General features: G+C 50.4%; 2 protein-coding genes across 4 annotated transcripts in view; both read right to left on the reverse strand.

Moving 5' to 3' along the window:
* The window catches only part of LOC127667560 (apolipoprotein L2-like), a 75096-nt gene that overhangs the window by 14704 nt on the left and 47606 nt on the right, over positions 1-12786 (reverse strand). Inside the window, exon 1 of one of the 3 annotated variants that reach the window (XM_052160650.1) lies at positions 8301-8351. The exons of the other annotated variants lie outside the window; for them this stretch is intronic. The gene's annotated coding sequence lies outside the window, so the exon portion shown is untranslated. Of the gene's footprint in view, positions 1-8300; positions 8352-12786 lie in introns of those variants that run through there. 3 annotated transcript variants of the gene reach the window in all.
* On the reverse strand, positions 766-8348 carry LOC127667562 (apolipoprotein L3-like). Its single transcript, XM_052160653.1, has 3 exons — positions 8301-8348; positions 2545-2671; positions 766-2061 (listed from the first exon to the last, which is right to left on the reverse strand). The coding sequence occupies exons 2-3, from the start codon at positions 2625-2627 to the stop codon at positions 1203-1205; spliced, it is 942 nt and encodes a 313-aa protein (XP_052016613.1). The 5' UTR covers positions 2628-2671; positions 8301-8348; the 3' UTR covers positions 766-1202.

A 12786-nucleotide genomic window follows, 5' to 3' on the forward strand; every position in this document is an offset into this window, starting at 1 on the left:
TGCCACCTCTGTGTTGACCCTAACATTCCGAGACTAACAGATAATAGCCTTTTGTGATGTATCAAGTTATCAGACCCCTAGGTTCACCAATTCACAAGCTGACAATGCCATCAGCCTGCCTCTGAGGTCTGTAGCTGAGATTTATTTCTGTTCTTCGATGTAACTGTTCCAGATGTTTCCACAAATGTAGCAGAAAAGCACTCTGATTTATGACATTCTTTGTTCTCTTATACAAAAGGGTCATGAGATGGTTAGTTACAACGTAGGAACATGGACTTTGGGATAACCTAAATCTCCCTTCCTGGTCTGCGGTTACTCCTGTTGGGCTCCATGTTTAATCCCCTTTGGGGTGAGAGTGTGTTTTTGTGTTGACAAGGGTAATGAGCAGCTGCCTCCAACTCTAGATTTGGGATTTGCTGTCAGATTTTGTGTTATTTTCAGTTACTGCCCCAGGGATGGAGGAGAAGATTCAGGCACACTGTCCACCCTGGCTCCATAATCCACCAAAGAGAAAGATGGGAGGAGAGGAGCACCCACCCACACAAACATGGCCCCTCCTGAGGGAGCTTCGCCACGGTGTCCCAGAGCTTCCACAGGAGGGGACAGTACCGCCTCTGGTGCTCTCATAAAGAACCCAGGCTGGCTACTCGCAGTCAGGGGCCATGCTGAGGGTTATGAGGATTCCCTGCTGAAGTTTCTAGGTTCTCGTGTCCCAGGACAAAGAACTGAATCAGACGCTGGTAAGTAGCAATAGAGACAGTTTATTTAGGGGACGGCTGGGGATGGGGGTGGACTGGGGAGCTGGGGAAAGCATAGTCTCTAAAGCACAGGGCTGGGAGCTCATGACTTGTTTACAGAGCGCACGCCTTCCTCTCTGGTTTGCATTTTGTGGGGTCTTGTCTGCAGTAGCTCATATGGGGAGGGATTTCTAGTCCTTCTTTTAACTGGCTTCTTCCATGTTTAGTCCAGAGTTCGACCTTCCCGGTCCCTCTTGCTGCACATCCTCTGGTCCCTCCTCTCAGGCTCCAGTGGGTCTCACTTGGCCTTGCTGTGTTCAGCAGCAGGCCTGCACACCCCGTCCCTTGGACCCGACTGCAGTCTTGCTCTCCCTCTAACAGGGTCTCCATTGTCTCTACCTCTGTCCAGGTCCTCTCCCCTGACCTCGGCATGTCTTGGGGATGGGGTGACCGACTGGAGCCTGATCAGATCGTCTTGTAGAATTCGATGAGCTCTTCCAGTTTCTCCTCTAGCTCTTGGGCCAGCTTCCTCAGTGCTTCAGCTGACTCTGACACAGATCCTTCGTACAAATGTTTTGACTCTTTCACAAGGTTGCCCACGTCACGCAAGAGGGCGACACCTGTGGTGGTGGCACTGCGGATCCGGGCTTCATCGCTCATGGCCAGAGGGGTTCCTTTCAGACTGGTCTGCACCTGCCTAGCCCGTTGGGCAGGGATGCTTCCCGTGGTGGTTAAGATCCTGGCATCTTCTTCCAATTGAGGGTTGGCTCTAACCAGCCTGAGGGCATTCATGTGTTGCTCAAGGGCTGCCAGGTCTCTGGTGATATCTCTGGTAGCCTGAGGGACCTGGCTGGCAATCCTAGCCATACTTGTGCCAGCCTCCTCCAGCACATGCATGCCAGTCGAAGCTTGGTGACCGGCTTCAACTTCAACCAAAACTCTACTTGCTTCCTCCATGACTGAAGTAGCCACATTAGTCACAGTAGCTGCTACCCCCAGCCCCAAGCCAGTCGCTGAGAACACCAGGCTTCCCTCTGCTGTCACAGGGGCCAGAAAGAGACCAAGGAGGCCCAGGATGTCGGAGGCAGCACTGAAGGAGCCAGCCACCACGTTGGAGATGGTGCAGCCCCTGTGCAGCTCCTCAGCCTGGTCAGCGAGGGTGTGGAGCTGGCTGATGTGCCCCACCACCTCTGCTTTCAAGCGAGGAAATGCTTTCGAAAACTTCTCCCTGCCTTTCAGGCCTTTTTGACGTCTGTCTCTGTCTGCTATGGCCGAGAGTGCCATCAAATCCCGTAGAGCTTTGTGGAGGGCTGCCGCCCTATCCCTGTAAGAGCAGAGGCCAACAGTGTGAGAGAGATGGCTTGTGTCTATGTAAAACAGGCTGTGTAAAATGAACCCGCTCCACAGTGATCTCTACTATCCCAGCCCAGTAAGGATTCTAGAGTTGTGCATTAGTTCCCCTTTGGTGTGCGATGTTAGGTATTTTAAATAGGTTTTATGGTCTTTAATAGGGGGTGAGTCTTTGTGAGGCTGGGAAGACACTCAGCTGGGGAAATGCTCACCCTAGTGCCATCCCTCAAACCCAAGTCAAAACATGTGGGCCTGGGTGGCATGGTTTCCTAATCTCAGTGCTGGCATCGGTAGAGATAGGAGGATCCTTGGGACCCAACATGTTAGAGTATTTTCCAAGGGCTATTGAGGAGGGCCTTTAATGCCATTAACTGGGACTGTCTGGAGTGGGTGCCTTCCCTGAGAGAACCGGTCCTGCAGGGGTTAGGGGCAATGCTGGGCATCCCATAATAGTAACCTGGGCAACTTGGTCTTAGATACAAACGCCTCCCATGCTCCCTCTTCAGCCAGCAGGCGACTCAGGTATCCACTGCTTGCCATGTTCTGGAGATACCCAGTGGTTCCCAGGATGGTGCGTCTGCTCTCTACATGGAGAAAAGGATGAAGTCACTGACAGGGTAGAGGGGCCAGCGTGGCACGGAGCATCAGGTTCTTAGTGTCATGTCATGAGCATTTGTCCCAGGAAGCTCTGTTGATGTGTTGGTCACCAGGTTGTCACCTGTGTCCTTTGTTTCCTAAGTTCTACCCGTCAAGCCCGGTATCTATATTTACAGATAGAGTCTCCATGGAAATGAAGTAATTACCATATGACAGTATAAACATGGGTCCCTAAGCCACAGTCCTGGTGGAATGACTCACACTCTCTCATTTCCTTCTCCTTCTCTTCCATCTTTCTCCATACAAAAAAACAAAACAAAACAAAACAAAACCCCCAAAAAACCAGCAGAGGTGTTGGGAAGGCACAGTGAGTCTTCCTCTGCACACCAGGACTATTGTCCTTACTGTAACTGTCTTAGTCAGGGTGTGTATTCCTGCGCAAACATCATGGCCAAGAAGCAAGTTGGGGAGGAAAGGGGTGCTGCTTCCTGGCTTGCTTCCCCTGGCTTGCTCAGCCTGCTTTCTTATAGAACTCAGGATCACTGGCCCAGGGATGTCCCTACACAAAGATGGACCCTCTCCTATTAGACACTAATTGAGAAAATGCCTTACAGCTGAATCTCATGGAGGCATTTCCTCAAGGGAAGCTCCTTTCTCTGTGATAACTCCAGCCTGTGTCAAGTTGACACACAAAATCAGCTGGTACAGTAAGCAACCCAACTAATCTTCATTATGGACGTTGGTGTACAGAGCTGAGGGAAAAGACAGACTGTGTTCCAGCCCTCACCCTGTGGTATAGTGGGATGGGATCCAAGACGACTCATGCACTGGGGAGTGCATACCACATCGCTTTGCAGGGAACCGAACTGTTTTCAGCTTAGAGCAAACAGAAACTCAATACTGGTTTACTTCTACCACAGACATCCAGTACGCTGTGGTGCCGCCTCCACCTTCACGGGTGACTTTCAGCCTATCTAGTTCTGATCTTTGTGTTTGTTTGTTAGTTTGTTTTTTGTTTTTGTCTTCATTTTGTTTTGTTTTTGTTTTTGCCTCAAGAGGAACATTCAGAGAGGAAACTGTATTGATATCAGAGTATGTTGAATGCAGTAAGGCTGGATATTGTTTTTGTATTATAGTCATAATGCATGGATTTATGAAGATTATAGAACCCAAATCTCCTTCTTTGGACAAGATTGCAAGAAAAGTCTCTCTTCTTTAAGATTCTGACAAATTACACAAAGCAGTCATTGGTCTGCACTGACTTTGGGAGTTGTGACTAAGTCACGTGGCCTGCTGTCCTCCATGTCCTCAGGCTCTTACGGTCAGACCAAAGACGACAAGGTAAAGGGGAGGTTGTCCCTCAGATGCCCCAGATTGGGCTACGAGGTGGATCCCTACAGACCCAGGTCAGGGCACTGGCTTTGGTCCTTGGCGGCCTCATCCTTGTCTGCTGTGGAGGCCGCCAGGTCTAGTTTGAGAGCAGAGCACAGGCAAGGTACATAGCTATGTGTACTGGCTAGTTTTGTGTGTCAACTTGACACAGGCTGGAGTTATCACAGAGAAGGGAGCTTCAGTTGGGGAAGTGCCTCCATGAGATCCAGCTGTGGGGCATTTTCTCAAATAGTGATCAAGTGAGGAGGGCCCCTTATGGGTGGTACCACCATTGGGCTGGTGCTCTTGGATTTTATAAGAGAGCAGGCTGAGCAAGCCAGGGGAAGCAAGCCAGTAAGGAACATCCCTCCATGGCCTCTGCATCAGCTCCTGCTTCCTGACCTGCTTGAGTTCCAGTCCTGACTTCCTTTAGTGATGAACTGCAACGTGGAAGTGTAAGCTGAATAAACCCTTTCCTCCCCAACTTGCTTCTTGGTCATGATGTTTGTGCAGGAATAGAAACCCTGACTAAGTCACTATGGCTGCCTCAACAGGCTGTGAGAACTTCTGGACCCTTAGCCCAGTCACCGGATCTTTGAGAGGTTTTCCGTATAGCTCACCAGGTGGTCAGGCTCTATGGGATGAAATGGGGACCCTGGTAGTCAAGGCAGGTGGGCAGCCATAGATCAGGTTGTTCCGTGGTTCCCTCCAGCGTGGCGGCCAACACTCAAAGGGACTCAATTCACAGGGCTCAGTCTTTCCCTGAGTCTCACAGCTCCTCCCTAAGGAGATCAATCATCCAGATCCATTCTGTCCCCCTCACCCCAGCCAGGACGGTGCTCCAAGGCCCTGCAGTGTCCAAGGTAAGCGTGGGACACCAAGGACACAGCTGTGGAAAGGAATCAAGTCAACACATGGAAAGGAGAGGTGGGAAGAACATTCTGGTAACTAACTCCCTGGGTATGGGAACTGTGTTTGAGAAATAACAGTTCGTGTCAATGGAGCAACTGTTTCAGGGGCCTGAGCTCCCAGGCTGCATGCAGAGGAGGTCTCTGAGAAGAAGAGGCAAGCATCAAGCCTTGCTTCCTTGCTCTGTCTCGCTCTGTGAGGATATCTTGTTGTGCATGAGGAAGATCTTATCCAAAGGTAAAGCTAGGGCCTGGGCCATGCTCTGAGGCCTCCCAGTCTCCTGTGGTGAGAGCTCTGTGAATATTTCCCTTGCAAATTGCATCCCTGCAGGAAATGTGTTAGTCACAAGATCCTATGGAGCCCCTGCAATGGAGTCCAAGAGTGAAGTCCCTTTGCAGGAAAACAGTATACCATGGCTGGGTCCTCCCTTGGCTCTCTTTCCCTCTAGACAGAAGGATGGAGAAATTCCGAGGACAAAGCTAGCCCATACTTTGTGATGCACAGATCTAGTCTCCCCAGGCCTCCCTGATCTATATAGCTGGTTCTTTCACTAACCTGCCTTTTGCCTTGGGTCTCCATGATGAGCCTTCCCCAGCACTGAGAACAACCACCGCAGGTTCACCTGCTCATAGGAGCCCCTCTGGGACCTTAGGCTGGAGGACACCAACTGCACAGAAACACTTTGCTTCCGTGACTTTGAAGAAACTGTGAGGAGTCCTTGCCAGGACTCCCAAAGGTTGGCTTCTCTATTAAACCATGGCATCCAGGCTGTTTCTAGGAAGATGGCATCTTGTTAGCTTACCGGTCTCATCTCAAGAGGATGATGACTCTGATGACACCAGATGTCAGGCTACTCTGTCTAGAAGCTAGGACCAACACCCTGCCTCACTGTTCTCCACCAGGAATTTGCTTTTCTCAGACATGAGGTCACTAGCCCAGTGACTGAGGGACCCCGTCTTGACCAACAAGCACAAGAAGAAGGTTTCTGAGGCCTTCGCGGGGGACCTTGCTGAGGCCCCGTTGTGAAAGCGATCTGGTTGCACTCCCCCCCACCTCACTTCCTTACCCTCTCCCAACTCCACCTCACTTCCTTTTTGCCTCACAGGTCACAGGACTTCCACTATCAGGTAGCTAAGCTGGTATCTCAGGTGACACTACATCTTGATAAACTGTGCCATGAGTCTTAGAGTTTGCAGTGAGTCTGCGCAGAGGAGAAGACTCATGGCCTAGCTCTTCCCACACATATGCTTGGCCATTTGATCAATACTCAGTACCACAAAAACATATGAGCACATACAAACTTGTCTTCTCTACGTTTTTTAAGCCCTGCTTCTGGCCAGCTAGCCAGTGGGTCTTCTCAGATGAAGGACTCTGTGGACATGGCCCTGGAGGTGGGCAGATGCTGCTGTCCTCTGCTCGTGGCCACCTGAAGTCCCAGGCTGTGGGCCTCCCTTCCCCATCTGTGCATGTTGCTTTCCAAACATTGTAGCACAGGGGCTCCCAGCACAGCCTCTTCTGGTGGCTCCCTCACATCTCCTTCACTAGGCCAGACAAAGGTCAGGGCCCCAAGCTCCTCCCCCAGAATCTGCAATTCTCTCCCAGGTTCAGGCTTGTGACCTTGAACCCAGCAGAGAGAGTCCCCCCCACTATTGATGTTTGGCCTGTTGCTGTGCACTGTAATGTTAAATACTGGGCCTGGCTGTCTCAAGGAAGGTAAACTCATCAAGTACATCAAATGATGGTAGAGGACCTTGCTCCTTAATTTAAAACTTATTGATTGAATAAAGATGTCGCCAGCCTATAGCTGGGCAGAAGAGAGGTAGGTTGGGTTTCAGTTCCCGGGGCTTGGGGTCAGGAGAGCCATGAGGAAGGAGAGAGAAGGTGGAGGAAGGAGAAGATACCATGGGTAGGTGAGTCATGAAAACGTTGCAATGAGGGCTGGCCAATTGGAGTTAAGAGTGGCGCAGATGGGACGTGGCACCTTATTACTCAGGGCTATTCGATAGGGAAGTAGATGTAATGGCACACAGGGTAGGCATCTGCCCAGCTCTCACGCTTTAAAGAATTATAAATATAAAGGTTTTGCGTCTTTTATCTGTGGCCAAATGATCAACCCCCTGATTGAGACTAATTAATCCTATAACACCCACAACCTGCTGCAGACAGTCTCTCCTTACCCCAGGCCTCTTCTGGCTCTTTCCTCCCTACAAAAGGCCTCCCCCCACCACCCATGTGAAATCTCACACACTCCCTCTTTCTGGCTGGCTTCTATATTTCTTCCCAGGACTAAATATCATGTCTTCCTGGGGCACTTTTTCTCTGGAGCACCAGTGTCAGCCATGATCCCAGGAGTATCCAGTGCCTGTGTCAGAACCAAGTAAGTTGGTCTTGTCTTCCTGGGCCTAAGGTGCTCCTGCCATGGGCTCCGGGAGACATTTATTATACATAGACTCACCAGTCTCTGAGGATATAGTCTCGTTAAGGAAAAAAGAGTGATTGCTTTTTAATCTTCTTCTCCCAACGTTTCTAGAAAGTTCTCTGCTTCTACAGAGGCACAGATGGACTAACAGCCCCATCCATACACACCTGAAGTCTGATCACTGACCTCACGATTGACAAACAGGTCATGGGCTGTTTATGTGATTGGCCGCATTTCCCACCCTGCCCCCATGCTGATACCCTTCCCCTCTGAGTTCACAGGCACCCCTTTCCCTCTTCTCTATTCCCCACAGACTGGACAGAAGACCAGCAGAGGCCCAAAGGAGGCAGGCCTTGGTCCACCACTCAGACTCTTTCACAGACTCCTCAGCAAAACACAGTCCCCAGTCTTCAGTTGCCCTTTGGCATGGTAAACACAAGCCCAGAGACAGTCCCCGGCATGATCTTAGGGCTTCTTTTATCTGCCAGTCAACATTTGTCCCAAATGATCTTGGCAGCAATAATCCTGGCCCAACATCAGGATGCTCATAAAAACTGGAGGGTTCTGAGCCTTCTGCTCTCCTCCACATCCTTCAGTTTCTACATTTCCCTAATTGGCAGACTCCCATAAATCCGTTTTCTGTCTGGAACCTGCTGTCCAGATCATAGGCATCCCGCACCCGAGCTGAGCTGCAGACCACTTGGTGATCTCATCGGAGGGATTGCCCACCCTGTGCTGTGTTTAGTGTAGAGGGAGAGAAACAGCCAGATGCCAGCCTGGCTGCAAGGCCAGTTTGTCTGGGCTGCGGAAGACACCTACCTTCCCTGAGTTCATCCCCAGAATGAGGCAGCTATCCTTCTTTCCTAAGGCAAAATTGTGAGGATGAGGAGGCAGAAGATCGAAGAGGCTCAACTTACCGAGTTTGAACGGGACCCAGATGGCTTTGGCTGTGCAGATGCAGTTGGCAGTTCCACCTCTGAGTCATAAGGACAAGCAGGATCCCGCCTTATATTCTCAACTGGGAAATGGAAAGCGAAACTCTAACCTTCCAGGTGGCCAAGAACCAATCACCGAACTGAAACGGGCATAGATAGGGTGCCACCCGGAATCCCACCCACTTTGCCAACTCAAAAGAGTGACCTCAGGTCAACATTCCAAATTCTGCTTTGGCCAACCCGTCTTGGGCGGGGCTTCCAACGGTGGGAAGACCCACCACCACCAACTGTGGAGCTCTCCCCTGAGCAGGTCCAGCACCGCCTGCTCTGCCAAGCCCCTAGCACACCTCTATCCCATCTCCTTGTGCAACATCTCTGTCCCCGTTGGTTGATGAGGGCAGAGCTTATGCTGAGGGCGGCAGACAGCGTAGACACTTGCCTGTGTGCATCCTTCTACCTCAGGTCCCTGCTCTGTGCTGAGACCCATCATGCCTTGATTCCCCAGAGAACCCCCAGCCTCTTGCACTGCAGACTCCCCGGCCCTCTGATTGGTTCTTTGACCCCTGGAGTAGAGGGGACAGAGCTTCTCTCAGACCGAAGTCTCAAGTCTACAAACTCAGGCAGCCTGATGGCCCTGGGATAGCTCAGCTTAGCTCCAGGAAGCAGGGGACTTCAGCAGCTGGCTCTTACATAAACCTTTATAGAGTACCCTCAGCTTAGCCAGTCTTAGCCTTGCATAATGGCTGAGGAATGCCCCGTGCCCAGCCAGGCCAGACAAGCATGGGTTGCAACCATTGTACCGGTGGGGACTGTAGATGGCAGAGACTGTAGATGGCAGAGACTGTAGATGGCAGAAAGAGAGGGCCTGACTGAGGGAGAGAGAGTGAGTGCACAGGAGGCCATGGAGGACTCAGTTCCATGACATCCTGGATGCAGATTTACAACGGAAGGGAAGTCACCCATCTGGTACTCAGGGAGTCAGTCAGCCGACACAACACAGGCTCAATGTGTCATGGCGGGTATCTGACTTGGCTCACATGCAGGTATCTTGAGATTCAGCCATCAGGAATGGCCATTCGGTGTCCCTCCCTGCTCTCCTTGCCCAGTCTCCCTGTCATTTCAGTGGCACATGGGACCTTACCACAGGACTCTGCTGCCAGTACTAGACACACACCTGACATCCTTAGAGTCAGTGAGACAACAGCAGCCATTTTTGGCTCTGGTGAATGTCACCGTTATCCTGTTCACCACGCAACCCCCCCCTCTAACTCCTGGCAGGCCACCAGGCTTCCCGCTTCCCCTGCCCTCACTTCATCCACTCCTCCCCATTGAAGAGTATAGTGCATGGCATCCCTTCCCTTTCTGAACATTCCTTTTGTCCCAGGCCACCTTCTGTTATGTGTTTGATTGTCTCACCCATTTTCCTGAACTGTCAATAGTTTCTATTCAGCCCAAGTCTACAGAACACCAGACAGGCAGAGTGAGGTGACCTGTGAGGGCCTCTGGGGAAGCAACCTTGTTCCTAACTCTGGAAGGAGCTGGAAGCGTATGGGCTATGTCTCCTTCTTTCAGTTTGAAATAACTTTAGCGTCGTTGAATAATATCTGCTTACACTTACTCACTCAGTGTGTTCACACGCATTTGGTAAGGAGCAGGGCGGCTGCCATGCCAGGCTTCAGGTTGTCAGAGAACAGCTTGAGGAAGTCAGGCCTCAGGTTCCACCTGGGATTTCTGGCTGTTGTCAATGGGCTGACGACTGTGTTGAATTTGTTCCCCATGGAGCCCTGCAGAGGGCGCTCCTGGGTGGTGTTCCACTGACTTAGGTGTGCTTCCAGAACGAAATAGCGCTTACCAGGTTTTAGCATTTTGTGCAATTTCTGCTTTAAAAAGTAGTTATCATCCCTTGGGGCTTGGAGGGTGTGTGGTGGGGACTCATCTGAAGCAAGCAGGGATTCAGAAGCTGAAGTTAGCATTCTGTCTTGAGTATAGAGTAAAATTCGAATTCACTTTATTTCTACATGATCCTAGAACCCTGAGGGAGGAGTTACGAGTTAAGCTTCCACAGTGCAGAGAGCAGTTTGACCACTTGTCAGAATGGCTAAGGTCAAAAACTCAGGTAACAGCAGATGCTGGTGAGAATGTAGAGAAAGAAACTCCATTGCTGGTGGGATGGCAAGCTGGTCCAACCACTCTGGAAATCAGTTTGGCAGTTTCTCAGAAAATTGGATATAATACTACCTGAGGACCCAGCTATACCACTCCTGGGCATATAACCAGAAGATGTTCCAACATGTAATAAGGACACAAGCTCCACTATGTTCATAGCAGCCTTATTTATAATAGCCACAAGCTGGAAAGAACCCAGATGTCCATCAACGGAGGAATGGATACAGAAAATGTGGTACATTTACACAATGAAGTACTACTCAGCTATTAAAAACAATGAATTCATGAAATTCTTAAGCAAATGGATGGACCTAGAAAATATCATCCTGAGTGAGGTAACCCAATCCCAAAAGTACACATATAGTATGCACTCACTGATAAGTGTATATTGGCGCAGAGGCTCTGAATACTCAAGATACATTTCACAAACCACATGAAACTCAAGAAGAAGGAAGGCCAAAGTGTGGATACTTGGTCCTTCTTAGAAGGGGGAACAAATTACCCATGGGAGGAGATACAGAGACAAAGTGTGGAGCAGAGCCTGAAGAAAAGACCGTCCAGAGACTGATCCTCCTGGGGATCCATCCCATATACAGTCACCAAACCCAGACGCTATTGTGGAAGCCAACAAGTGCTTACTGACAGGAGCCTGATATAGCTGTCTCCTGAGAGACTCTGCCAGTGCCTGACAAATACAGAGGTGGATGCTCTCAGCCAACCATTGGACTAGGCACAGGTTCCCCAATGGAGGAGCTAGAGAAAGGACCCAAGGAGTTGAAGAGGTTTGCAGCCTCATAGGAGGAACAACATTATGAACCAACCAGTACCCTCAGAGCTCCCAGGGACTAAACTACCAACCAAAGAGCACACATGCAGGGTCGCTTGGCTCCAGCTGCATATGTAGCAGAGGATGGCCTTGTCAGACATCATGGTCCTGAGAAGGCTTGATGCCCCAGTGTAGGGAAATGTCAGGACAGGAAAGAAGGAGTGGGTGGGAAGGAGTGAGCAGGGGAAGGGGGGAAAGGATAGGGAGTTTTCAGAGGGGAAATGATGAAAGGGGATAACATTTTAAATGTAAATAGAGAAAAAGAAAATATTTAATAAAAATATTTTAAAAAATAAAGCCAAAAGGTAACATGTATAACCTAAATTCTTTCTCATCTTCACCACTACTGTCCCTTCACCAAATAGGGATCTATTTGAATTTCATTGGTCCTTTAGATGTCCTGACCCCTGGCAAGGGCTCCACCCACTCTCCTGTCACTACCAAGGCCACCCTCAAAGCCCTCACCAGCTCTGTCACTACCCAACTCTGTCACTTGCTAATAGACAAAGGGTGAGTTGGTGCCCCTGCTGCAGGAGAGGAAGGGCGGTGGCCACAGCTCACAGCACCATGGAGGAAGGAGAGGGAGGAGCCGCTGTGTCTTCTCCATATTCAAAACTCTGGCTTTCTCCCATTATCGGTGCCTCAGTTTCCCCAGATATCTCATTGCTCTCTCCTGCACAGCACAGTCTGTGTGTTTCCAGGTCACTTTCCCATCCTCTAGTCCTCTCTGCCCTTGCTTCAGACTCTCACCGCCGTCTTCTCTCTGACCCTCTAGCTATCCACATTAACCTTGTGCTCAGCCACAGACACACAAACCTCAGTGTTCAGTTCCACAGACCTGCTCTCACCCGCTTCCCCCTCTAACTGGCCACTGTGTCCAGTCCATCTTCCTTGTCCCCTGTGCTGCTTAGGGACGGGTGGCACTGAAGCAACCTTACTGCAGTCTTGTGGGTTTGGACGAGTTCTGCAGACACAGCTCACCTGCCATCCTATTGCTTCTGCAGCCCTGACTATTGTCTCCTGTGTGGATGCGTTTTGAGTCTGCTACAAGGATGTACACATCCAGAGCAAGGAAGGCGACCCCAAATGCTGCCCCCCTAACCCTGGATTCTCTCTTCATTGATGAAGCAGGACCTTCAAAGGCTTTCCATGCCTGACCAGACACCGGGCAGGGAATTTAACAGTGGTGATACTCCTGGCCATCCTGAGGGCACAGACATATTGCCCGATTGCCTTCAGAGTTCTGTTAATATCTCTCATTGCTTTAGAAACCTCTCTAGAAGTCTTCACCAGGGTCACTGGAGTCACAGTCATTATATCCCTGACAGTTGAAACGAGGTGTCTGGGTTCAGCTTTGTCTGACAAGTCTCTTGCTTTAGCCACAGCCACAGTGGTAGTCCCAACTTCAGTAGCTGCTACTCACAGCCCCGGACCAATTCCTAAGAGCTGCAGACTTCTCCCTATGTGAAGGGGGCC

Source organism: Apodemus sylvaticus, chromosome 17 (assembly GCF_947179515.1).
Source record: "Apodemus sylvaticus chromosome 17, mApoSyl1.1, whole genome shotgun sequence".
NCBI classification, from domain to species: Eukaryota; Metazoa; Chordata; class Mammalia; order Rodentia; family Muridae; genus Apodemus; species Apodemus sylvaticus.